Source organism: Terrapene carolina, unplaced genomic scaffold (genome assembly GCF_002925995.2).
Source record: "Terrapene carolina triunguis isolate 2854851 unplaced genomic scaffold, T_m_triunguis-2.0 Scaffold33723, whole genome shotgun sequence".
NCBI classification, from domain to species: Eukaryota; Metazoa; Chordata; order Testudines; family Emydidae; genus Terrapene; species Terrapene triunguis.
The window spans coordinates 4,979,095-5,006,201 of NW_020698074.1; the positions used below are offsets into that span (position 1 = coordinate 4,979,095).

The 27,107-nt window shown below is 45.1% G+C and overlaps 1 protein-coding gene across 1 annotated transcript in view; it reads left to right on the forward strand.

The window, feature by feature from the left end:
• The window catches only part of LOC113405068 (BMP-binding endothelial regulator protein-like), a 205,580-nt gene that overhangs the window by 163,403 nt on the left and 15,070 nt on the right, over positions 1–27,107 (forward strand). Inside the window, exon 14 of the mRNA XM_026663556.1 lies at positions 20,713–20,843. Coding sequence (XP_026519341.1) covers positions 20,713–20,843 — 131 coding nt within the window. The remainder of the gene's footprint in view (positions 1–20,712; positions 20,844–27,107) is intronic.

A 27,107-nucleotide genomic window follows, 5' to 3' on the forward strand; every position in this document is an offset into this window, starting at 1 on the left:
TCCCCAGCCCTGCTGCAAAGTTACTCAATTAGGGGAAACAAATTTAATGCTTCATTGTTAACCCAGCACTTGGGCAAGGAAAGTGTGGCAGAGATCCCAGCCTGGAGGCTTCAGAGAACCTCAGCCATTTTTAGTGAAACTGGGCTGATTTATGGTTTAGGGTGGAAACTAGAATGGACCCAAGATATGAATCTGGATTCAGATTCAAACTTCTGAGGATCAGCCTTGCATATGTGGAAGGGATGGGATTGGTTTTGTCTGTTATTGAGATAAAGACCAGACAAAGTGTTTGGATGTAGATGTGGGAGTGCTCTTGGATCTAGGGTTTTGGTTCATAGCCCTGTGTCACAGGGCACCTGGCCTCTCGGGTCAGGCACCGAGCCTATCTGTGACAGACTCCAGTAAGGAGAATGAGCCAATCCAGATCTACTTGTGGATAGTTAATTGTCTAAGTAGCTGGGTAGGAGTTAATTACATGGCAAGGCACAGCTTGCCTGGTTACATAAAGGCTTCTGAGGGTTCAGTTAGGAAGCCCCAGAACTGAGAAAGCTCTGGAGGAGAGGGAGACACCCCTCAGGGGACTGCCAGGCTGGTTAGGAAGCTACTCCCAGTGGGGTCTCCCTGGACAGCAGAGGCTCACAAAAAGGAACTGGTCCAGAGAGAAAGTGCTCTCAGGCAAGAGACTGGAGGAGCCCAGGAAAACTAACTGGGTGTGGGACTTCCTGTGGGGCTACTAGGGACTTGCTCAGCAAAGAGTGATGCACTGTCCGGGGATGAGTGGCATCTGGACAATGCTTGGAGCTTGGGTCTCTGCTGGGCAGGGAATTCAGCCTGAGAGTGCTCTGTAGCTAGAGGGGCAAGACATAAGACTGATTAGCCCAGAGGTGGAGGCTTTCCTATGGCATATCTGAGTGAAGCTTTTGTTTGTTTTTGTTTTGTCCTTTTCAGTTAAATAATGAGACCCTCGGTAGAGGGCCCTCTTTAATACTGGAAAGCCTGTTGGACTTGCATATGCCCTGGGTAAGGGGGAATTGAGGCTGGTGCTCACCTGCAGTGCCATGCCTGACAAGAAGGGGGCATGCTCAGATTAACTCCATGCCATCACATCCTGCCTAATGGAAATGGTGCAACACTATAGTTTCAACCTGAATGCTATGGTTTCAACACTGGTGGTTTCAGCTGTGTTACTCTTTGAGTTCTGGGGTTTGTTTGAAACTGAAACTCAAAGGACACAAATATGGAGAACAAAACTGGAAAAAATAAGATTCGTATGAACTCCCCTGTGGACAAATAAAAGTTCACACAGCTTTATTTGTGATGTCATGAACCATTGCAGGGGAACTTAGATCTTGGCAAATATAGCAAAATCTGGAGGAGGAGCTGCTTTCCTAATATTTTGTTGTAAAGTATATTTTTAATGAAGAAAAATCTCTTTATTGACAACTGCAAAATATAGTTAAATCATACACAAAATAAACATAGAAAACCAATGTGCAAGAGAGAAAGAAATAACAAAAACAAGGAAATGAAAATACACTAAAAAGGCCCTTTATTCATCCAAAGAATATGTCCATTTTATGGAGTATTTGAAGCTAGATAGTTGCTCCTGTGTTAGTTCAGGCTCAGAGGGGGTTAGTAACTGGTACAGATACATAGCATGCATCACTTGAGAAAAGGAGGTAGTGATTTGGTTGGGGGAAGCCATTACAAACTGTTTGTTTCAATGGGATGAGGAAAATATGTATACAGCCATGGTATAACCATTCTTCTCCATGCCGGTGGGATTTTTAAAAAGCTATCAACATTGGCCTAACTATTCTGCTGCTGAAGTCAGTGGGAGTTTTACCGATGACTTCAGGTGGAGTAGAGTTAGGCCAACACTAAGCATTCTTGAAAATACTAACCATGAAACAAACAGCCTTAGTCTTCCAAGCAGCCAACTAATGTAATTTCCCTGAACACCTCTGGAAAAAGAGAGGAAGCTGAGCTGAGACCAGGTATTGCCCCTGCACAATGTATGCGAGAGTTAATAGTTTAACTTGTTTCCAACTACAGAATATGTGAGATGCATTTGAGAGAGTTGGTGTGCATTTTACATTGCCTATTACAGCTTCCTCATCCCGATCAGACTGCTTCCTCTGCTAACATTGCCGTTAGCCTGAAAAGTGGTTGTGCTAAGAAGCAGATAGTGGATGTCAGATTGCTCAATGGGGTGCTTGTCTCTGGTAATTAAATAAATAATCTCCTTTTTGTTGTCTCCTCCAACTTCTTTTCTTTCTGCAACCTTGTAGTAACATATGTTTCGCTCTCACAAACTGAGCAAGGTCAGACCAGGCTATTACTCAGGTAGGAAAACCCTAAGAAACACACAAAACACTGTAGGAAGTGGGGTGAGTGACAGCATTCTTCCCTGTAAATCTGGGTTGAATCAATGCCCCCAGCATGAGGTTAGGAGGCTTAGTGATGTTGGAAGTCCTTTTAAAGGTTGATGTAAAGAACTATAATAAGGGAGCCATTTGCAATGCAAAAAATGTTTTCTTGGTTTACAAAGCCTAGAAACTATGCCATATGTTCATGAGCACCATCTATTGGCACCTTATCTATTAACTATTTACTAGTTACAGATACCTAGGGCTCTTCTTGAAATGTCATATGGCATAAAGCCAATAACTAAGAACTTGAGTTTGTACTTCCTGTAACAGCAAAAAGTAGGGTTACCATATTTCCACAAGCAAAAAAGAGGACACGGGGGGGGGGGGGAGGAGCCCCACTATAGCCCCGCCCCATCCACTCCCTCCCACTTCCCACCCCCTGATTCCCCTCTCAGAACCCCCAACCCCCTCCCGCTCCTTGTCCCCCGACTGCTCCCTCCTGGGACCCCTGCCACTAACTGCCCCCTAGGACCCCACCCCCTATCTAAGCCGCCCTGCTTCTTGTCCCCTGACTGCCCCCTCCTGAGAACCCCCTACGACCCTACCTGTCCCCTGACTGCCCCGACCCTTATCCACACCCCCGCCCCCAGACAGACCCCCAGGGACTCCCATGCCCTAGCCAACTGCTCCCCGCCCCCTGACAGGACCCCCAGAACTCCTGACCCATCCAACCCCCTCTGCTACCTGCCTGCCTCGACCCCTCTCCACACCCCTGCCCCCCTTACAGCCCCCCCAGAACCCCAGACCCATCTAACCCTCCCTGTCCCTGACTGTCCCAACCCCTCTCCACACCCCTGCCCCCCTGACAGCCCCCCCCCCAAACTCCCGACCCATCCAACCCCCCCTCCCTGTCCCCTGACCAGGGCCGGCTTTAAAGAGCCCAGGAATCGGGCTACACTCCAGCCGGGGTTGCGGGGCTTGGGGCCGGGCCGGAGGTGCTCGGCCGGCGCGCTCAGCCAGAACCAGGGCCGGCGCTGCTGGGGCCCGAGCCGGGCCGGGCCGGGGGTGCTCAGCCGGGGCTAGGCTGGCGCGCTCGGCCGGAACTGGGGTCGCCGCCCTGGGGCCAGAACCGGGGCCGGAGCCGCTGGGGCCGCCGGGCGCCGCTCGGCCCGGGCCGTGCCTCCCCGGAGCTCTCCTCCTCGCACCCCTCCGCCCCAGCTTACCTGCTGCTGCCTCCCGCTTGCCCCTGCTTCTTTTCAGACTTCCCGCGAAGATCTGATTCGCGGGAAGCAGGGGAGGGGGAGGAGCAGGTGGGCGGAGCGTTCAGGGGAGAGGAGGAGGGGGAAGACAGCTGCGGGGCCGGACAGTGTGGTAAGGCTGCAGGGGATGGGGGGAGCCGGGAAGGGGCTTTGGGTGCCCAGCGGCGCTTGGCCGCCGCTTTTCTGTCTATAAATAGACGACGGGGGGAAATCCCGGACATTTTTAGATTTTTAAAAATCCCCCCGGGACGGCTATTTATAGACCGAAAAGCCGGACATGTCCGGGGAAATCCGGACATATGGTAGCCCTAGCAGAAAGGGGTTAATATCCATGATAACATGGCTAAATTTCAGTTCTAGGAATTACATTCTGCCCTACCTGAATTTCTCCTGCTGTTTGAATTAACTATGGAACTTTCCTTACTTCCTTTTCTGAAAACAGTTTGGTTGTGCTGTGTGTTGATAAACAAGTGTTGCATTTCACTCAGAGCCAGCTGCATTTCAGTGCTGGATGAAAAAAATCCTTCCATTAAATATCTACCTTACAGTGGTGTTGTGAAGCTCAACTTGTTTGGAAAATGCTTTGCAATACTCAGAGGAAAGGCACTGTAGATATTCAAAGTATTGCTATTCCTGCACAGCTGGTGGTCTACACACTGCAGATGTTTCTCCCATGTTGTTGCATGGTTACTTAAGTTGCTTCTTACAGCAGATGTTCCCATGAGTTAGAGTGTGCATCCTCCTTCCATCTACATTTTTCAACTCAAGAGGCAGATTTTATTGCTGCCGGACTTTTGATCTCAAAGAATATTTCTACACCAGTCGTGTTGGTTTTCTTTTTTGGGCTGCTAGATGCTAAATGGGTATGTGCTTTCCTCCTCACTGGTTCAGCCCTCACCACAAACAACTGCATCTGCAGATGTTTACTATGGGCCTTTCTATTTTAGCCTCCATTTCTTTCTGTGTCTTTTGTTCCCGTGGTGTTTGACTCTTAGGACTCTGCCTCTTCTGCTAGTATCACATTAATGTCACATTCTTCACATTTTGGAATTGTACCTTGGAGCCTAGGCATTACAATTATCAATGCCTTAAAGAGATGGTAGTCTGCTAGCTTTCCAGTCAGAAAAGCTGCCTCACATTTGGCTATATCAATATCTTCTGCCAGCAACTAACCCTAGTCAAACCAAATTCAAACTCTTTTTGACTTGACTAGTTTACTTGGAGAGAGAGATGCTTAACATCTCTTAGGGCTGGTCTATACTTAGCCGCTAGTTCGGCGGCTGGGGATCGAACTTCCGGGTTCGATTTATCGCGTCTGGTCTGGACGCGATAAATCGAACCAGGAAGTGCTCGCCGTCGACTGCGGTACTCCATCTCAACGAGAGGAGTACCGCGGAGTCGACGGGGGAGCCTGCCTGCCCCGTGTGGACCGCGTCTGAACCGCGGTAAGTTCGAAGTAAGGTATGTCGACTTCAGCTACGTTATTCACGTAGCTGAAGTTGCGTACCTTACTTCGACTTGGGGGGTTAGTGTAGACCAGGCCTTAGGTTCATGCCCTTAACAAGGAAATCCTTTTGCCTTTCATTCTCCTCTTTTTTGCTTTACTCTTTCTCATGTTATGAAATATGTCCCATTTCCCTCTTCCTACCCCACCAAACCTACCTATCTGCTCATTCCTCTTTCCAGCCCCACAAGAACATTAAATTGTAGCTGCTTTTTATTTTTAATGAGTCTTAAAAAATGAAATGGGAGAGCCATCAGCGGGTGTGACAGTTCACACTGGCTGGCACTCTGCCCCTAAAACTCTAAACTCCTAGACACACATGAATTGAATGGTAAAGAACTGGCAAATTTCCCCCTTATTTTAACATTTTCCTGAAGTGCTCATGAATTTTTTATTGGTGCTTATGAAGTTTTCAAGAAACGCAGCCCTGGAGACCAAGCCCTCTTTTTATCCACAGAACCAGTATGGCACTACAAATTTCTGACCTCCTAGAACCCCATTAATGTACCTCAACCTTGTTCTGGGTGGAACTTGGTGAATGTAGCCAGCACTTACCCAACACTCCCTCCCAACACTGCCTGGTGTCCAGGAGCCAGGAACATGGCCCTGCCCTGATCCCACCCAGACTTGCCTTTCCAGGCTTCTCTTGTTGGTATTTCTTCCCTCTCCAATGCACCTATCCAAACCCTGGCTATAAACTGCATCAATAAGCGGGGTGTGTGTCGGGGTAGGGGCGAATGAGCTCCCAGCAACTTCTCCTGATTCTAGCTCACCTGCCCTTGACACATAGACTTTATTTCCTCTTCTTCTCTGTGTGTGGGCCTGTTGGTTAGTTTTCTTTGGTATCCCATTTGAGATGTAGCCACCATGTGGATAAGGTTAGATACATCCAAATGTTACTTCAGCTTTGTTCTTCAGCACTGTACCCATTGTGAGGTGATCACTTAACCACCACAAAAAGCAAACTTCTTTTGCATGTGGTAAAAACCAGTTAAATTCTTGCTCTGAAAATCAGTGGCAGAAATTAGATGTGGCTGTTACTCCTGCCAATCTGGCTTTAGATTGAAATGTTTCACACACAGTAGCTCTGCTAGGAATAAACTGGGCTGCCATGCTAACATAATAAAATGCAGACCACCCTGAGGGCATGAAGGAATTGCATTCCAAAACTTGCACTGCAAGGAACCAAAATTTAATGGAAAATGTTGAAAAGATCCTATTAAAAAAAATGTCCTTCTATTTATCATACTGTATTTTATGTTTTTCCTGTTCTCTCCTCTCTTCTTGCTAGGGATATTGGCATGAAAACAGGATCTTTGTTTTCAGAGAGTTAATCTGCTCATGATTTTTTGATCACATGGGCCCTAAGGCTCCCCACCTGTGGAAAAATCCATGGGAGCAGAAAAACTACTGCCAAGTTGGTACCACATGCACACCTTTAATCTAATTCATGTAGCCATGAATTAAGTTTAACACCCCCACAGGGAAGTAGATTAGTAAATAAGTATTATAATCAGGGCCGCCCGGGGGGGGGCAAGTAGGGCAATTTGCCCCAGGCCCCGGGCCCCGCAGGGGCCCCCATGAGAGTTTTTTTGGGCCCCTGGAGTGGGGTCCTTCACTTGCTCCAGGGGCCCCGGAAAACTCTCATGGGGCCTGGGCTCCTGGAGCTTCTTCCGCTCCAGGTCTTCGGTGGCGGGGGGTCCTTCTGCCCCGGGACCCACCGCCAAAGTGCCCTGAAGACCCGCGGCGGGGGGTCCTTCCACCCCAGGACCTGCCGCTGAAGTGCCGGGTCTTCGGTGGCAATTCGGCGGCGGGGGCGCCCTTCCGCCGAAGTCCCCAGGCCCCCTGAATCCTCTGGGCGGCCCTGATTATAATCCCCATTTTAAAATGGGAGAATCTGAGGCACAGAGAGATTAAGTGACTTGCCCAAGACCCTACAGGAAACCAGTCAGAAATAGAGCACACAAATGTTGAGGATTAGAATTCAGGTAAGCAGGATTTGACGGACTCTTATAATAAAAGATCCTGTTTTCAGTCAAATATTTGTCATAAAGAACAAACAATGAAACATCTTTTAAAATGCATTATGGGCCTGCTCCTGCGAAGGCACTGGGAATTTGGCTGTTGTTTTCAGTTGGAGCAGGAGCAGGGCCTATCTACAGAAAGAAAATAGCTTTCTAAATAGAATTTCCAGCTGGAGACCATGGCTTTTTAAATGCTCTGCGGCCACCTAGAGGAAGAATAAGTTTGATTGCCATTAATTTTGTGTGGGTTAAGGCAGGGAGGGTGCTTAATGAGTTTAAGACTGTGAGACTTCAAACTAGACAGCCTGTTTATTATTATTAATATCACAAGACCTCCTAGGATATGAACACAGTGAATCATCATCAGAAGCTGAAGATAACATCTGTTGTGTTTATATTTTGGAAACAGTTCCTGCACCTTGCTCTCATTTTGCTTTTCATTGGATGTGATATATTTTTTGTTGGGCACTTCCAGATACATAGAATATCAGGGTTGGAAGGGACCTCAGGAGGTCATCTAGTCCAACCCCCTGCTCAAAGCTGGGCTGTACAGATTTTTGCCCCAGATTCCTAAATGGCCCCCTCAAGGATTGAATTCACAACCCTGGGTTTAGTAGACCAATGCTCAAACCACTGAGCTATCCCTCCCCCCAAGCTGAGTGCCCAGACCTAGTTGTAGTGCCTAGTTATACTGTACCTGCGCTTTGGGTTTTTTTAATGTGAATAAGGAAATGATCTATTGTGACTTTTTTTTTAAATAGAGGATCTAAACTTTGCAATGTTCTCACTATAGCAATAATCTCTTTATTTTGTTTATATTTCACTGGAGCTGTGGCTTTAAAAATCTCCCAGCAATTTCTGAGGCTCTAAAAATTGTTTAGAAAAATCCTGAAAAATCTCTGGCTTTTGTCATCTTTTTTCAAATGAGGCGGCCCAATACACTGATGAGCTTTCTAACTAGTAGAATAACTGGTACAGTGATAATACTTGATTGATTTCCACTATGTTTGCAGAGTGTGAAAAAATTCTTTTTTTATGCCTATGAATATTTACACTCTCTCTCTCTCTCTCTCTGTAGATAGCATGATTTAAAAAAAAAGAGCTTCTAGTTGTACCTGCAAAAAACCTAAGCCCTCTTTAAAAATCAAGCCAAGACGAAGAGAAAAATATGAAGTGATACATATTATGTACTTCCAAGGCTGCTTAATATCATTGATTTTTTCCATGGCAGAGGAGACTGAAAATTTCATTATAATGCAGTGGCTCTGCATCTGCAATGCAATTTGTAACAACAGACTTAGTGTTGAGCATATACATATATATGTAATCTAAGACCCTGAGACAGCAGAATAAGTAATAGTTAACTTTGACTGGTAAAACATTGCAAAATAATTGCTTTTGGGGGGTTGTTGGGGGTGGGCAGGTTTGGCCAGAAGATTCCAGCAATTATTACAATCCCTGTTATACCCCCCAATGAGAAAGTGATGACGAGAAAGTACCAGTAGGCTGTCAGGTGTGAGAAAGGGGTATGCCTGGTCCTATGAAAGATCCTTAAGAGCTGACCTATCATTTCTATCATTGAACTCAAATATGCTTTTATATGCAATGCTCCTATCATTTTTCCTCCGTGTGGTTTTACAGATGGACATGCTCATCATTATCTGCATTACCAGACATAACATTGGAGCAATTTTTACCACATTTTAGGATATATATTTGCAAACAGATGAACACAGATGTGAATTAGCAAAAATGGTATGTGGTTTGCAGACACTGAGTTCCTGTATTGCAGATGGGAATCATAAAATTCCCTTCTCTTTCTTTATACTGGTCTACATATCCTATGCATGTTGCCTCTCTGTAACAAGATCAGGGAGATGCCTGCTCCAAAGCAGATTTATTAAGGTCCTTTTATTCTTCATCTCAACCACACATCTAGGTTGTAGATGACTTCAGAGGGCCAAATCCTGTTTGCATTAGTTACACTGAAATTAATGGGACTACTTATATGAATACTGCTAACAAGATTAAGGTAAGCAGGATTTGACTGGCATGCTGCAGAGTGCCCAGCTATTGGCCCCTTGTCTGAAAGACGTTAAGATATGAACTCTATTGGCTTACTCTAGTCCAAAAATGTTCTTAATGAGGAGCCCCTTACGATGTTTATCACTTTAAGAGCTAGATTGTGACCAGCCCTACATCAATACACACAAGGAGGAAGAGGGCACAAAATGCCTCCTGTGTCCTGAACAGGGGTGGAGTGAGGGTGGGACCGTGGCCCCAGACCTTCTGCACTCCAGCTGATGAAGCTGGCTGGCATGGAAGTAAGTGCCTGATGGACCGTTTCAAAAGGTGGTGGATCTGCTGCTGTACTGTGCGTTTTCCTGCAGTTCCAGAAAACATTCTGACCGAGTCAGGCAGGCATTCTGCCTGAGGCTGAGTGTAAGACCTGATTGTCTTCTTCAGCCCAACTTCAAGTGTTTTTTACTGAAGAGCTTTTATACAGGCTTTCCTTTTCAAGAACCTGAATTTTTAGGACACAGCAGCCCAAGTGGCTTTCTAGCACAAGACAGACAAAGCCCGCCCAGTGCATCATAGGGAGAATATTGTGAGGAAATGAGAGGCTGTTTTTTCTTTTTTGTTTTAACTGCCTTTAACACTGGCTCCGGATTCAAGGAAGATTGAGGTGCATGTTAGGGTTGTGCAATCCTGAGAACTTTATTTTGTGTGGTTTTAGAAAATGTTCCAGGGCATTTAATTATTCATTTTATAAGATTAATGTGGAGTATTGTTGTTTAAAGCAATAAAAAGCAAATCTGGCTCAGGGGTCTCATTGTATAAAGGTTAATAATACATATATAATAGTTCTTGGCACTTTCAAAAAAGCCTTTGGTTAATATTTTTAGCAGCACATATTGTAGGTTTTTAGGGATGTTGTGCAGCATAGTATAACTTTGAAAGGTTTTACACTGACCTGCATTTATTGCGTTGAGTTGAAAAATAGCATATTTTCTTACATTTTAGATGGGAAGGGTGGGTTCTGAAATTGCACACCCAGAAATATTTTGAAAGGAATGGTATGTGCTGAGAAATCCAAAATGCATTGTAGGTTTTTTCCAGTACTTTGAAGGTTAAAAAAAAATCATTGAATTTGAAGCATCTTATACCCCAAATTACAAAACTCCTTTAACGAACCTATTTGAAAGGATCCTTTGGCAGTGGAAGGGTGAACAGGGGCATCTTCTAACTCAGAGTGCCAAATGTGTGTATGTTCCATATATATATGGAACAGGAAGCTTGGCATTTGCAGAAAATTACTTTAGAACTGTAGAAAGTGTATGCGTGTAACACACATGCCCAGGAAACTTCAGCTCAGATGCAGCATCCAGTTTTCAGTGAGATTCTGCGTCTTACCAAATTTTTCAGCTGGGCTGTCTGAGGCACAAAGAGTTCAAGTAACTTAGCCAAGGTCACATAGCAAGTCCACAGTTTAGATACGTTTGAATCCCAGATCCTTCTGGTTCCTAGCCCATTACTGTAACCCATAAACCACGGGCTTCCTTTGCAACCTGGAATTCCCAGGAACAGTCGCAAACATTCTCAAACATTCTCAAAACAGTCTCAAACATTATAGCCAATGCCCCCTTTAAAAAGAATGAGCGCTCCCTACAGTAAACATCTCTGGGCTTCAGTTTTCAGATCTCGCCAAGCTGTGCTCAACACAGGACTCAAGGAGAGAGGGGTTGCATGAAGTCTTTATGCTCCCACACTCCCAGTGGTTTCTGGGAATAAGTTCAGCAACCTGGTGACTGGGGGTCCAGGAAGGGGAGGTGAAGATTCAGTTATGCTGGCTTTATTCCACCTGGGGATTCCCCCATTTCAGAGGAATCCCTATGTGATGGGTGTACAAACCCCACACCAGGCAAGAAGGGGTTAAGAAGCAAGCAGCCTTGCCCCAACGCACCTACAGGCATGTTAGTCTTGGAGAGGGTGACCAGACAGCAAGTGTGAAAAATAGGGACGGGGGTGAGGGGTAATAGGAGCCTATATAAGAAAAAGACCCAAAAACAGGGACTGCCCTATAAAATCGGGACATGTGGTCACCCTAGTCTTGGAGGAGGAGCCTTGAAAAGGAGAAGTGGAGTTCAGAAGGCCCCAGCCTAGGGAGGTATAGATCTCTCAGCCTCTGCTCCTAGAAAAGAGTATGGGAGAGAGTCACAGCTATCTTTAAAAAGCGACAAAGAGTCCTGTGGCACCTTTTAGACTAACAGATGTATTGGAGCATAAGCTTTCGTGGGTGATGCATTTCGTCAGATGCATGTAGTGGAAATTTCCAGAGGCAAAGAATACTTTCAAGATAACACTGAACAGCACACTGATACACAGATGTCCTCCCACCAACAGCACAAGAAGAACTCCACATGGACTCCTCCTGAGAGTTGAAATGACAGTCTGGACCTATACATAGAATGCTTCCGCCAACGTGCACAGGCAGAAATTGTGGAAAAACAACATTGCTTGCCTCATAACCTAAGTCATGCAGAACGCAATGCAATCCACAGCCTCAGAAACAACCCTGACATTATAATCAAAGAGGCTGATAAAGGAGGTGCTGTTGTCATCATGAACAGGTTTGACTACCAAAAGGAGGCTGCCAGACAACTCTCCAATACCAAATTCTACAGGCCACTTTTCTCAGATCCTACTGAGGAATATACTAAGAAACTGCACTATCTACTCAGGACACTCCCTACGCTAACACAGGAACAAATCAACGTACCCTTAGAGCCCCGACCGGGGTTATTCTATTTACTACCCAAGATCCACAAACCTGGAAATCCTGGACGCTCCATCATCTCTGGAATTGGCACTCTCACTGAAGGATTGTCCGGATATGTGGACTCTCTACTCAGACTCTACGCCACCAGCACTCCCAGCTATCTCCGTGATGCCACTGATTTCCTGAGAAAACTACAATGCATTGGTGATCTTCCAGAAAACACCATCCTAGCCACCATGGATGTGGAGGATCTCTACACAAACATCCCACACACAGATGGAATACAAGCTGTCAGGAACAGTATCCCTGATGATGCCACAACACAACTGGTTGCTGAGCTCTGTGACTTTGTAGTTGGCTAGCCATTCACAGTCTTTGTTTAATCCTGAGCTGATGGTGTCATATTTGCAAATGAACTGAAGCTCTTTGAAGTCTGGTCTTGAAGTTTTTTTGCTGTAGGATGGCTACCTTTAAATTTGTTATTGTGTGTCCAGGGAGATTGAAGTGTTCTCCTACAGGTTTCTGTATAATGCCATTTCTAATATCTGACTTGTGTCCATTTATCCTTTTATAAAGGACCTTTTATAAAGTCATCAGTGATCTACAACCCATCCTGGACAACGATCCCTCGCTTTCACAGGCCTTGGGAGGCAGGCCAGTCCTCGCCCACAGACAGCCCGCCAACCTCACCAGCAACCACACATCGCACCATAGTAACTCTAACTCAGGAACCAATCCATGCAACAAACCTCGATGCCAACTCTGCCCACATATCTACACCAGCGACACCATCACAGGACCTAACCAGATCAGCCACAACATCACCGGTTCATTCACCTGCATGTCCACCAATGTAATATACAGCATCATGTGCCAGCAATGCCCCTCTGCTATGTACATTGGCCAAACTGGACAGTCCCTACGTAAAAGGATAAGTGGAGACAAGTCAGATATTAGGAATGGCAATATACAAAAACCTGTAGGAGAACACTTCAATCTCCCTGGACACACAATAACAGATTTAAAGGTAGCCATCGTACAGCAAAAAAAGTCAGGACCAGACTTCAAAGAGAAACTGCTGAGCCCTAGGACAGACAACCCCACCCACCCACCTGAGAAATTGAGCTCCCTGAGGAGAAAGCAGGCTGACGTAGTAAGTAGCTCAGGAAAGAATCATGACCAGGGTGCCCTTAACCACTTACTTCAGGGATCCCTGGTCTAGAACCCAGGGTAGAGGGTGGGACTCAGTTTCCCTGCAGCCTCACTGGGAAGATCCCAAACACAAGGGGACAGAAAGAATATTGGGCCTGGAGAAGGCTGTCGACCTGGTGTGAAGCCCTGGGATTACCCCGAAGGGGGTGAGACCAGGCTGGAGGGCAAAGTCCCAGGGCAAAAGGGGACCAACAGTAGATCTGGTTGACAGGACTACAGAGAAGAAACCTTGGAACGCCATACCTAGCCACAAGGTGATGTGCTGGCTAGCGAGTCACTTTGCCACACCCCAGTTGCTTGATTTAAGTCTGGTTTATTCTGTTCTGCAGTGTTGGAGCTGCCCAGATGGGATAAAGATCTGGCACTCTAGTCTTGAAAGAAATGACCGATGAAAAATGACTAATCTTTAGCGTACTAGGCAGTTCTGTTCCCTAGGCAGGTGTTTTGAATGTATTCGGAATGATCTAATGTATTTTGCTCAGACTCCAACTTTACCTTTCCCATGAGTTATTTGCTGCTCTGGTTTTAGTGTCAGTATCTTCCTGAAAGAAACTCAAGAAATAAGTGTCTCCAGCTCCAAATACCAAGCTTCAGACTTGAGTAATTGTCGTCCCCCCCACATACACACCCAAAAAAGAAAAGGGAAAAACCACACAGACACACACAGCTTACACAAAAAAAAGCAAAAGAGTGAACATTTCTATTATATTTTGGGGTGTGGCATCCTCTTCCCTTCTGAGGTTCCTTCTATACAGTACTTGGGAACAACAAATAATGAAAACCTTTTAGAGGCCTTTGTTTAAAACAAAAACAAAACCCACCAAACCCTTATAACAGTTTTAAAACAATGTTGATGTTGATAGAAACCATTTTGTTTTCTTTTTTTCCTTATGAGGGAAGAAAAATGAGGTCTCATTGTGGATCAGGGAAAAAACTCCTGCATCTTGTTGCTGAACTGTGAGCATTGAAATGTGATTAAGGCAGAGTTACTTGCTTGGCTGCCATATAGACTTTGGATGTATTCACTGCTGGTGTTAAATTAGGTGAGACAGCCACTAAATCTTGGATTTTGCAGTCCAGTAAATGGAGTTCTCCCAAGACAACTATCTCACAGGATGCTAGGCTTGCTGAACGATCCATGTCTTTGAAATGGTGGCTCTTCGAACAGTCTTCTCAATTTATAAATGTGCGGGTAATCCCATTTTCCACCCGTCTAACTGAGGTGTGGGTTAGATTATGGAAGGCTACACACTGTAAAGGAAATGTAGTGTTTAAAATTTAGGCCTTCAAGATGGCTGGTATCTGTTTTTAAATCCAAAATGTTCATGTCTTTTAACTTGACTTTTATGTTGCCTTTCATCTATGCAGTGTCATTGCTTGGAGGTTCTGATATGTTTTCATATGTGCTACACCATATCAGTGTTGTGAAAGGAAAGGAGCAAAATATTAAATGCAAAAGACATTCTCTCCTAATGATTGTTTTTTTTTGACTGCTTGTTCCCTGTGAAGTAAAGGGAACTGCAGATGTTCAGTGAAAAACACCAAACATCTGCAATTTCAATACTGCCCAGCATTGTAAGAGGCAGCAGCAATCACTGCGCCGCTCTTCTGTTCTGTTCTTTTCTTTTTTAATAGTACATTTAGCATAGGACTCATTTCTCTGCCCTCTTTGGGACTTGGACACTTTCCATGGTTTAATGTGAAAAAGGCCTTTAGCTGAAGAAGTGCACTCCTCTGGTTTGCTTTGAAGATGTGGGAGCAATGTGGGCTGTCTAATGCAAGGGTGTGGCCGACAGCTGCCGGATGCCTTCACTTTCATGGATTTCCCCTTGCAACAGTTTGTGATTATACACACCCTATTAGCACCATCTCTCTCTCCCTCTCTCTTTTATACACACACACACTCTCTCTCTCTCTCTCTCTCTCTCTCTCTCTCTCTCTCTCTCTCTCTTACACACACACACAGAGTATATACGGCATCAAAAGGAATCCAGTTTGAGATATTGGTCCCCAGCAAAAGAGTAAACAACTGCTCTAGGCCAGTGATTTGAAAAGGGCCCCCGTTTACTCTGAAGTATCCTCAATATAGGAAGTTAAGGCAGAAAAGAAAAGAGTTTAGGTCCTGAATGAACCCACTTCTTCCTCAACCTGAACAAAATGCATGCAGATTTGAAGTCCTGTTGTCTGTTCATTCTGGGCTCTATTTAGTTTTTCTCTCGCCCTGTATAATACCACTTCTGTACTTGGTAGACCTAAAGATGCATTCCACTGCAATCTCAGCTGTAGAAGGCAAGAGAAGGGGTGTATCTTTCTAAATTGATCAGTCCCGCTTCAGCCGTGGCGGCACCAGTCCATTATTTACATAAGCCCACAAACTAGTTAATCACTCCTTGTTATCAAGAAGGTTCCTTTCTGAAGAACAGCACACCCAAACTGAAGTCGGAGAACACTGCAGGTTATACCGAAGGTTATAGGAACAGAATGAGGAGTTTCACCTCCCTATTTGAATTCAGGATTGCTCTGACACTTACAGAGATCATCCTCATGATTTTGGACACAACATTTCTTGCAAATCACACAAGTGCCCGGTGGTTTGACAATAGGTGGTTATTTGTATGTATCCAAAAATAAACTAATTACATCAATTCACATAAGGGCAGTGTGCCTGCTCTTTCAATCAGTGTGTGTCTCTGAAGCACCCATAGTGTCATCAGGGAGATGTTTCCATGTTGTGCAGTTTTTGATCCCTGTGTAGGATTTTGTCCTACTGCTAAAGGTGGTGAAACTAGGGAGCTGGGGGCCGGGGAAGATATATGTTTAAAACCCAATGTGACTTTTAAATCAGTTTAATCTAATTTAGGACCACAAATGCTAAAATGCCTTTATCATAATCATTTTTTTTATCGCATGGTGTCACTACAGCGCAGAGTTAAGGCTGTTTTGGTTGCCTTACTGCACTTCCTTACCTAACACATTTGGATTTTTTTTAAGTGTAACCTTAACTCTGAATTTCCTGAGCTTGGTTAGGGGAATGTTACAATATGTCTGTAATGTTTTTATCTTAGGTTATTTATATATATATTCTCAGGGCTGGTCCGGGGCAGGCAATCATGGCCATCAGCCTGGGTGCCAACTTCTAGACATACTGCTGTGCCACTTGGGTGTGTGGTGCTCCACTGATTGACTGGCCGCCTTTAATTTATTTATTTAGACTTGGCTGCTCTAGTTGAATAGGGGAGGGACACCAAAAAGGTTTTCTGACCTGGTCGGCAAAATGTCCTGGACTGTTTCTGTATACCCTCAGTCTTAACTCTAATTAAACAAAAGTTTTTATCTTGGAATAGAATTGGAACACTTCAGAGGACAGCAAAGTCAAAATGTTCCATTATTAGAGAACATACTATCGTAAGAAAATGGTGTTTCTTTGAGGGAAACTGGTTGTAGGGCATGGACACTCTCTAAGCCTCCAGATACATACCTATAGATACCTATTTATTAGTGTCTTCTAATTTATTTGACAGAATCATAGGAGATGCAAAGAGGGGATGGGGGAGGTGAGCAGAACTTTGAAATTAGCCATTCACTGGAGTGCAGGAAATGGCTCAGCAGAAAAATTTTAAAAAGAAAACAAAAAACAGTACCTACATCACAAAGATTTTTTTTTTTACACTGATCACCATTAGAACTTGTAAATTGCAGTCAAGAATCTACTGTTTTTTTTTCTGGGCAGGGAGTGGAGGCATGTTGCTTGTGTTGTGTGGCAGGGGAAGTTTCAATAACTAAAACAAAACAAACAAAAACACAAACTCCCAATGGGAATCTAATAAGGTTGAAATTAAGGATTTTACTGACAAATAAGAAAAACAATTTTTTTAAAACTGACCCAGAGTACTTACCCTATTCTCTCTCAATCATTCAGCCCTCAGCGAATAAGCATCTTTTGCCTGAAGTTCTTCAAAAAGCTTCCCTTTCAATCACACAAAGGGATTGCCTGGAGTTCCCATCTTGGACCACGAGAGGGAAGTAGTGACTGTATTTTGCTTTCTAATGCGTCAAATACTATCTCCCTTGTAGCTTCAGAAGTGATTTTTGTAAACAAACAATTTTTAATATTAATGTATTAGTTTTGTTAATAAAGAATCTCATTAGAAAAAAGTGTCTCTATTTTGATGATAGTCGAATATTTACTTTTTATACAGTTTTGTTTACTTTTAGTTTTGTTAAATAAGTAGAAAAATTATCAACAGTAATAATTAATTAACAAAGCAACAACAAGACACATACCCCTTGGTGCTGGGCCCTGCATGATTGTACCTCAGCCAAACCAGAGGATTGGGCCCATCAGCTCGTCTCAGGATTATACAACTCATGAAGTAGAAATAACTTGAAGCCAATAAGAATGGAGTAAATTAGAGAACTGTTCATTCTGACGCTGGTGTGTTATCTTTCTTAGGGAATATTTAATGCTACCCATACCAGGCTTGATCCTTATCCAGGCAGAAAGGAGCGGCTAAGAACTAGAGCTGTTTGGATCTGGATCCAAATTAGTCCAAGGTCTATGGGTGTTTGAAACTGGAGTTTGGGGTTTGGTTCATCTAGACACTTTAAGTTTTGTGCCGGGAGACTTATCTTTAACTTAAGGCAACTGATCTGGCTTGGTGTTGGAACTGGCATTCTTCTCGGGGGCCAGAAACTCTCACAGCAGGAAGCTCTGTGATTTTTGGGTTCTCAAAACCAGATGAAGTGACTCAAATGTAACATTTTATAAGTCTCAACGTGGGAACTCAGCATGCAAACAGCCAGCCTGCCATAAGCAAGCATGATCCTACCTCCCCCACTCCCCAACACCTTGGATATCAATAATATAATAATTATTGTATGAATAATTATACATAATAGTAAAAGTTGAAAAGGCAAGGTTAGTTGAGGATAATAGGATGCCTAGGAGAGAATAAAACTATCTTCATATCTTAATTGGTCTGCAGGGAATACAACAGACTCTCTTTGCAACAGTAATTTCCTGTGATAGCATGTCAGGAATCTGCTTTGTGAAATGAGGTATATTAGTTGCCATGTGTCCAGTTTTCAACTGGAAAGTCTGGTTGAAAGGGGACCTGTGCAGTTCCAGGCAGATGTACTGACCGGATACCAAAAGTCTGGTTACCGCGGGTGGGGAGGGAGGCGCAGGGTCATCAACCCACAACAGCCCCTGCTCAGTCAGGGCCACCTCCAACCTGCATCTTGTGGGCAGGCAGGCTACACATCAGGGGCTGCATCTCCCGACCCAGCCCTGGAGCAGAGGGAGCCCAGCTGGTGAGGGAAAAGAGGGACAAGGAAAGGGGAGGGGGAAGCAGCATGTGACAGAGATGGGGAGAGAGAAGTGGACAGGGGCATGGCCTTGGGGAGAGGCGGGGGGAGGTTCCTGCGCTCCTGCTGTAGTGTCCAGTTTTCAGATATTAGAAAGTTGGCAAGCCTAGATATATACCTCCTAAATGATATGGGGAATATGGAACCACTTATATTCAGTAACAGTGCTTGATGCATTCAGAGCACTGCTTTCGGATATCAATGAAGATTTGCAGGCATGCTGTGGTAGGACAATACTCATCAAGGGGAACTTGTTCGGTGACTCATATGTAAGGCTGCGAGTCTGTCATGGAGATCATGGAAGTCACGGATTCTGTGACCTCCATGACTTCTGCAGTGGCTGGTGCTAGGGGGCTGCCAGAAGCAGCAGTTTGGGTGTGTGGGAGGGGGCTCAGGGCTAGGGGCAGGTGTTTGGGAGCATGGGGGGGTGCTTACCTGGGGTGGGGGGCCACCCTGCAGCTCCTAGGTGGCAGAGGGGCGGGGGGGTCTCCACGCTGCCCATGTGCGCAGGCCCTGCCCCCGCAGCTCCCATTGACTGCGGTTCCCTGCCAATGGGAGCTGCAGCAGCCGGCGCTTGTGGCGGGACCAGCGGAGGAGCCCCTGCCCTGGCCCCTGCTTCCGCCGTCTAGGAGCTGCAGGGACGGAGCCGGTAGGAAGCCCCGCCAACCCCTCCCTCAGTACCAGCAGGGGTCCTGGGTCACCTCCCCCAGCACCCCCGGACCGCGCCCCCACCCCAGAGCAATCCCGCCCAAGTTTCAGACACGGTGGGTATTTTTAGTAAAAGTCATGGACAGGTCACAGGCCTGTGAATTTTTGTTTACGGCCTGTGACCTGTCCATGAGTTTTACTAAAAATACCCATGACTAAAACGTAACTTTAATCATACGTAAACAAAATAGGAGATGAACCTGAATACTAAAATGGGAAATTATTTTCAGAAGGCTGAGCACTGCCACAGGCGCCCACTGACTTCACGGAGAGTTCTGGATGCTCAGCACCTCTGAAAATCAGTCCCTTGATGTTTCCAGCACACTTCAACAATTGAAAGCAGACACAAACAGCGAACTTTGCAAATCCATTGCCTCTTGTCAGGTCTTGTGTTTTCAGCTTGTGCCAAATTGACACATGTTCTAGATGAGCTAATTTTGTATACAAACATGTGCAGTAGCAGATTTACTTACTGCCATGTTTTATGATTATTCAGTGAAATAAGATGGTTGAATTGAGAGCTGAATGAATAATTGGTTTTTGGGGAGTTTGTGGCTTTTTGTTTTGGGTTGTTTGTTTGTTTTTTTCGTGTTTTGTTAGGGTTTGGTGGCCGACCTGAAAAATCCAGAAAAAAAAATTGATTTGTTTCAAGCCAAAACTAACATTTTTCAATTTTTCTCACTGAAACAAAAAATTATTTTTTCAGGTTTCTAGCTGTTACATTTTTGAGATATTTGTACATGTAAATCTCTTTAAAACCAATTCCTAGCTAAATTTCAAAACCAAACATTTCAAAATGAAAAATAAAAAAACGTCAAAATGAAATATTTTAACATTTTCAAAATTTTAATTTTAATTTATTTGGCCAAAAATATTTGCCAAATTTGAGCCAAATTAATGAATAGCTTTTGTCATCCCGTAATTGCATTTTTCAGTGACTTTCCTATTCAACTGAAAATTTTTGCTACGCTCTAGTTGCATCATGAACCCTGAGGACTTCATAGCATAGTAACTGTGTGTGTCTTCATTGCTCCTTATAATGCTCTTAAATCTGGGAATTAATCTTAAATGTTGTTGCAATAGGCATTCTTTGGGAAAGCCGAGATGGAGCCTTTATTAAGACAAAATTGTATTTGCTACAAATTGTCTTTGCCTTGCTCCATAATTGCAGCATACAACCTTTGATCCTCATTGCATGGCAGTTCTTGACTCTCATAATCTGGGCTCTCTACTTTGATATGACTTCATGGTAGGACATTGATGTAATTGAGAGCGCTGAGCCTAAAGAATAGAATATAGCAGAACTACAGAGGTTAGACCCTCTATGTGGATTTGGGAGTAAAAAGTGTTCAATGTGTTTGCCATTTCTCCAGCACAGGTTATTTCAGCTTTAAACTGCATATGATTATATAAAAAAATAATTCCAAACTTTGAGGGCTCTTTGGCAAAACTTTTATTCCTTGTTTGTTTCTGCTGTTTTTTGCAGGTCCTGTGTAACAGATATGTGTGAGTGTCCAGTTCATAAAAATTGCTACTGCGAGTCATTCCTTGCCTATGCCCGAACCTGTCAGAGAGAAGGGGTGAAAGTCCAATGGAAACCTGAGCAGCACTGTGCAGGTAAGGATACTCTGAGTGCTTTGTTGCAATTTAATGCACAGTCTGAAGGAAAGAACCTTGTAATTTTTTATATCATTATAATGCTGGAGGGAAAAAATAGAAATCAATAAATGGCTAGGCTGGAATTTGATAAACAGCCAGCCTACGTTCTGAGCTATAGGTGTGAGTCTATAAAATATAGACTCTCTCTCTCTCTCTCTCTCTCTCACACACACACACACACACACACACACACACACACACACACACACACACACTAGTATAGTATGTTATAGGTCGGGGTCCCCAACGCGGTGCCCGCGGGCGCCGTGGCGTCTAAGTGCACCCGCGTACTGGCCGGCGGACAAGCATCCGCCAAAATGCTGCTGAGGAGCAGCGTCATCCAGAGGCGTCGCCGCTGAAATGCCGCCGATTTTCGGCGGCATTTCGGCGGCGACACCTCTGGATGACGCTGCTCATCGGCGGCATTTCAGCGGTGACACCTATTGACGTTGCCGCTTGTCGGCATTTCGGCGGATGCTCCTCTGCCGCCACGGTCCTCCGTGGCTCGGAAAAAGGTTAGGGACCACTGTTATAGGTATATATATAGAGAGAATGCCAGCCTGTGGTGGAAATATAGAGTGTTTATGTGCATTAATTTTGGTCACTGAGGCAAAGTTCCCATGTGATTTGCACTGCTTTAATGGCAAGTAATTATTTCCACAGAGAAGAGACAGTTACTTCCTGTAACTGGAGGTTCTTCGAGATGTGTGATCCCTATCTGTATTCCACATGTGGGTGCATATGCGTGCCATGTGCCTGAATCCGGAAGTGTTTCTTAGCCGTGTCCGTTGACCCGCACGTGTGTTGTGTGTCTCCTCGTGCTCCCAGCTGAGGATATAAGAGGTCGTGCAGATCGACACCTCTCCAGTCTCCCTCATACCGTAATGGAATGCAGTCCTCAGCGGAGGGGAATGGAGGGCAGGTAGTGGAATACAGATAGGGACCACACATCTTGAAGAACCTCTGGTTACAGGTAGATAACCTCTTCTTCTTTTTCGACTGATGGTCTCTATGTGTATTCCACGAGCAGTGATCAGTGCAGAGGTGGGTGCGAGGATTCCAGTGGATGTGTGGTCTGCAGTACAGCCTGGCCCACGGGATGTGTGTTGCTGCTGCTTGTGCGATGGTATAGTGTGTCATGAACATGTGGGTGGAGCGCCACATTTCTGCATGAGAGATGTCTTGCCAGGATATGTCCACCAGTGAGGCTGATGTGGTGGCCTGTGCTTGCGTAGAGTGTGCCATGACTCTATCAAATGGGGGTATGTTGGATTGGTTGTAGCTAGGGCTGTCAAGAGATTAAAAAAATAATTGTGATCTATCGAACGATTAATCGCGCTGTTAAATAATAGAATACCATTTCTTTAAATATTTTTGGATGTTTTCTACATTTTCAAATATATTGATTTCGATTACCACACAGAAGACAAAGTGTACAGTGCTCACCTTATATTTTTTTTATTACAAGTATTTGCACTGTAAATAAACCAAAATAAATAGTATATTTCAATTCACCTACTACAAGTACTGTACTGCAATCTCTTTATCATGAAAGTTGAATTTACAAATGTAGAATTATGTACAAAAAAAGCTGCATTCAAAAATAAAACAATGTAAAATTTTAGCGCCTGTTAGTCCACTCAGTCCTACTTCTTGTTCAGCCAATTGCTCAGAAAAACAAGTTTGTTTATGTTTGCAGGACATAATGCTGCCTGCTTCTTGTTTACAATGTTGCTTAAACTGCAGCAAGGGAAGTTTAGGTTGGAAATTAGGAAAAACTTCCTAACTGTCAGGGTGGTTAAGCACTGCAATAAATTGCCTAGGGAAGTTGTGGAATATCCATCATTGGAGATTTTTAAGACCAGGTTGGACAAAAACCTGTCAGGAATGGGCTAGATAATACTTAGTCCTGCCACGAGTGCAGGGACTGGATTAGATGACTTCTCGAGGTTCCTTCCATTTCTATGATTCTAATGTCACCTGAAAGTGAGAACAGGCGTTCTCATGGCACTGTTGTAACTGGCATTGTAAGATATTTGCGTGCCAGATACGCTAAAGATTTATATGTCCCTTCATGCTTCAACTACCATTCCAGGGGACATGTGTCCATGCTGATGATGGGTTTTGCTCGATAACGATCCAAAGCAGTGCAGATCGACGCATGTTCATTTTCATTATCTGAGTCAGATGCCATCAGCAGAAAGTTGATTTTCTTTTTGATGGTTCAGGTTCTGTAGTTTCCGCATCAAAGTGTTGCTCTTTTAAGACATCTAAAAGCATGCTCCACACCTCGTCCCTCTCAGATTTTGGAAGGCACTTCAGATTCTTAAACCTTGGGTTGAGCACTGTAGTTATCTTTAGAAATCTCACATTGGTACCTTCTTTGCATTTTGTCAAATCTGCAGTGAAAGTGTTCTTAAAATGAAAAACATGTGCTGAGTCATCATCCAAGACTGCTATAACATGAAATATATGGCAGAATGCGGGTAAAACAGAGCAGGGGACATACAATTCTCCCCCAGGGAGTTCAGTCACAAATTTAATTAATGCATTATTTTTTTAACAAGCATCATCAACATGGAAGCATGTCCTCTGGAATGGTGGTTGTAGCATGAAGGGGCATACAAATGTTTAGCATATCTGGCACGTAAATATCTTGCAATGCCAGCTACAAAAGTGCTGTGCAAATGCCTGTTCTCTCTTTCTGGTGACATTGTAAATAAGAAGAGGGCGGCATTATCTCCTGTAAATGTAAACAAACTTGTTTGTCTTAGCGATTGGCTGAATAAGAAGTAGGACTGAGTGGACTTATAGGCTCTGAAGTTTTACATTGTTTTGGTTTTGAGTGCAGTTATGGAACAAAAAAATTTACATTTGTAAGTTGCACTGTCATGACAAAGAGATTGCACTACAGTACTTGTATGCGGTGAATTGAAAAATACTATTTCTTTTGTTTATCATTTTTACAGTACAAATATTTGTAATAAAAAATAATATACACTTTGGTTTCAAATATAACATAGAATACAATATATCTGAAAATGTAGAAAAACATCCAAAATATTTAATAAATTTCAATTGGTATTCTGTTGTTTAACAGTGCAATTAAAACCACAATTAATCGCAATTAATTTTTTTGAGTTAATCGCGTGAGTTAACTGCGATTAATCGACAACCCTAGTTGTAGCATTCACAGATGCACCTGAGACCCATTTGGAGATGCATTGGGATGAAAGGCCTTGACCCCTGGACCATTCAAGATGACCACAAATAGTTTCAGCGATGTGCAAAAGGGTTGGATCCTGTGGATCCTGTGGAAGTAGAACACCAGTGCATGACGGACGTGGAGGGAGTGCAAGGCTCTGTCAGTAGGGGAGGTGTGTGGTTTGGGGTGGAAAACTAGCAGGTGTATGCACTGATTTAGGTGGAATTCAGACAACACTTTTGGGAGGAATTTAAGGGGCAGCCATAAGGCCACCTTGTCCTTGTGGAATATTGCGTACGGGGAGTCTGCCATCATAGCCGTGACTCGTCTGGGTGAGGTAATGGCTACCAAGAAAGTCACTTTCATCGAGAGCTGGGAGAATGTGCATGCTGCTAGCGGCTCAAAGGGTGGCTTTGTGAGGGCAGAGAGAACAAGATTATGATCCCATGGCGGCGTGGGTTTCAGTACTGGTGGAAAGGGGTTGAGTAAACCTTTCATGAAGCTGATAGTGGTGTGATGGGTAAACACCGAGGAACTGTCCATAAGAGTCAGAAAGGCACTGAGTGCTCCCAGCTGCACTCTGATAGAGTTGAGGTCCAAGTCCGACGTCTTGAGGGTGAGGAGATAGTCGAGGACAAGTGGAATAGACACCACGCTCAGTGAGTGGTGGTGGTGGCGGCAGTGGGCCCATGCTGTGAAGCGTCTCCATTTAGCTCAGTAGTAGGCTCTGGTGTATTCTCTGCTGCTTTAGGTAAGGACTTGTCAAATCGGGGTAGCGCATGCACCATCTATGCTTGACACCCATCCAAATACCCGGGTGTGAGGTGAAGAAGGCCAGGATTGGGATGACGGAGCCTCCCCCAATCTTGTGTGAACAGATCTGGGAGTGTGCAGAGGTGGAGTGGTGTGCAGGCAGACAGTGTGTGGAAGTCAGTGAACCAGAACTGACAGGGCCAGAATGGGGCTATGAGTATAATGGTGGCTCTGTCCTGGTGAATCTTAGATAGCACCTGTGGCAGGAGGGGAATGGAGGGAAAGGTGTAGCAGAGGTTGCCTGTCCAGGGGAGGGAGGAGAGCATCGCCCTGATAATCCTCCACTAAAGCACCTCTGGAGCAATAGAGGGGCAGCTTTTGGTTCTCGTGAGTAGCAAAGAAAATGGGGAATGCCCCACTTCACGAAGAGGTACAGGAGTGTGGTGTCATGTAGCTCTCACTTGTGATTGAGATACAGAGTCCTGCTGAACACGTCGGCCAAGGAATTCTTGGTGCCCGTCAGGTACGCGGTTGAAGCGTCACGTGGTTCTTGATGCCCTCCTGTGTCCCTGCAGCCTGGGGGAGGGAGAAAGCAGCAGGGTAGCTGACTGCCGGCTGAGCTCCTCCCCCGCCACATGGGGCTGCTTTGCCTTCCCTGCTGCTGCAGTCCCAGTGCTGCTGCCTGCTTTGCAGACCATCTGCCAAGGTGAGTCAGGGTTTGGAGGCAAAGGCAATGTGTGGGACTCCAGCAGCAGGGAAGGTGAAACAGCCCCGTGTGGTGGGGGAGGAGCTCAGCCGGCAGCCAGTGCCTATCACAACGGGGTCCTGGTCTAGGACTGAGACTCCCAGGTGCTATGATAATACAGCCAGCTGCCCTGCTGCTTCCTCCCTCCCCAGGCTGCCCGCCTCTGGGCTGTGGGAGGCATCGGTGGGGGTTCACGGGTCTGGACTTGCATGTCAAAACTGAGGTGTGTTCTGCCACTGGAAGAGGGTCGAGGAGGTGGTTGTGACAGAGGCGGGGATGCGAGGCCACTGTGATCAGTGTCTTTGACATGGGGGCTCCTGCTGTCAGTAGTGGTAGGCTAGGTAGGGAGCGTATGAGCAGGGGAAGAAGGGTTGTTTCTGCTGCCTGCGTCTCAGGGCCTAGGTCATGTTAGTACTGTCAGATCCCATTTGTACCATTTGAGGAAATGCTGTGCTTGGGAGCAGTCTGCGGCGGGGATCTGCTCTTGTGCCTGTGAGAGTGTTTTTTTTCTCTCCTGCTGGGACATGTGCGGTACTTGGAGGGGCACTCACTGCTGGTGATGGCCACTGTACAGGGGTGTCTCCGGGGCCTGGATCTGAGTGCACCCTAGTTCTCATCACTTCCTCCATCAGATATTTATGAAGGTGGAGCTTGTGGGCTTCCCGGGTTCAAGGTGGGAAGGATTTGCAAATGGTACAGCGAGCAGCCATGTGTACCTCGCTCAGGCAGTAGAAGCGCCACTGGTGCTCGTTGCTCACAGAGAAGGAGCGCGGGCAGGAAACAGTTTTTGAAGCCCAAAATCGGGGGCACAGTCCCTGGCGCGGGAAGTACAGGCCCCAGTCAGGGGAAAGAACTACACACTAACTATACTAAATTATCTAACTAACACTATAAAAACTATTCACAATGATTTACAACAAAGCAGAAGTGATTCACTCTCTTAGAAACTAAGAGTACAAAGGAACTGGGGGTTCCGACTCAGGCCACGTGGTGGTAAGAGGGAACTGGAGAGGTGTCGACCCACATTACCTCTTATATCCTCGTCTGGGAGCATGAGAAGATGCACTATGCTCATGTGGGTCAATGGACACTGCTAAGAAACACTTCTGGACTCAGGCGCATGGTGCGACTGCTCACCCATGTGTGGAAGACACATAGGGACCATCACTCGAAGCAGAATGGTGGTGTGTGGTCATAGCCATTTTAAAGTGAGACACAATATTGCAAATGAATATTTCCCCTGATTATGGCCCTTTTAATTCAGGTCACTGTATAATGGCATTAGATTATCTGGAAATTTATGTAAAAATTTATATAATCTTAGTCTTATAGTTAAGACTAATATTTAGTAATGGGTATTATTAGTAAAAGTCATGGACAGGTCACGGGCCGTTAACAAAAATTCATGGTCCATGACTTATACTATATACCCCTGACTAAATCTTGGGTGTTCTGGGGCAGGGGGTGGCCCGGGGGCACCGCAGGTGCTGGGGTGGGGGTGGTGGCAGCGACGCACGGC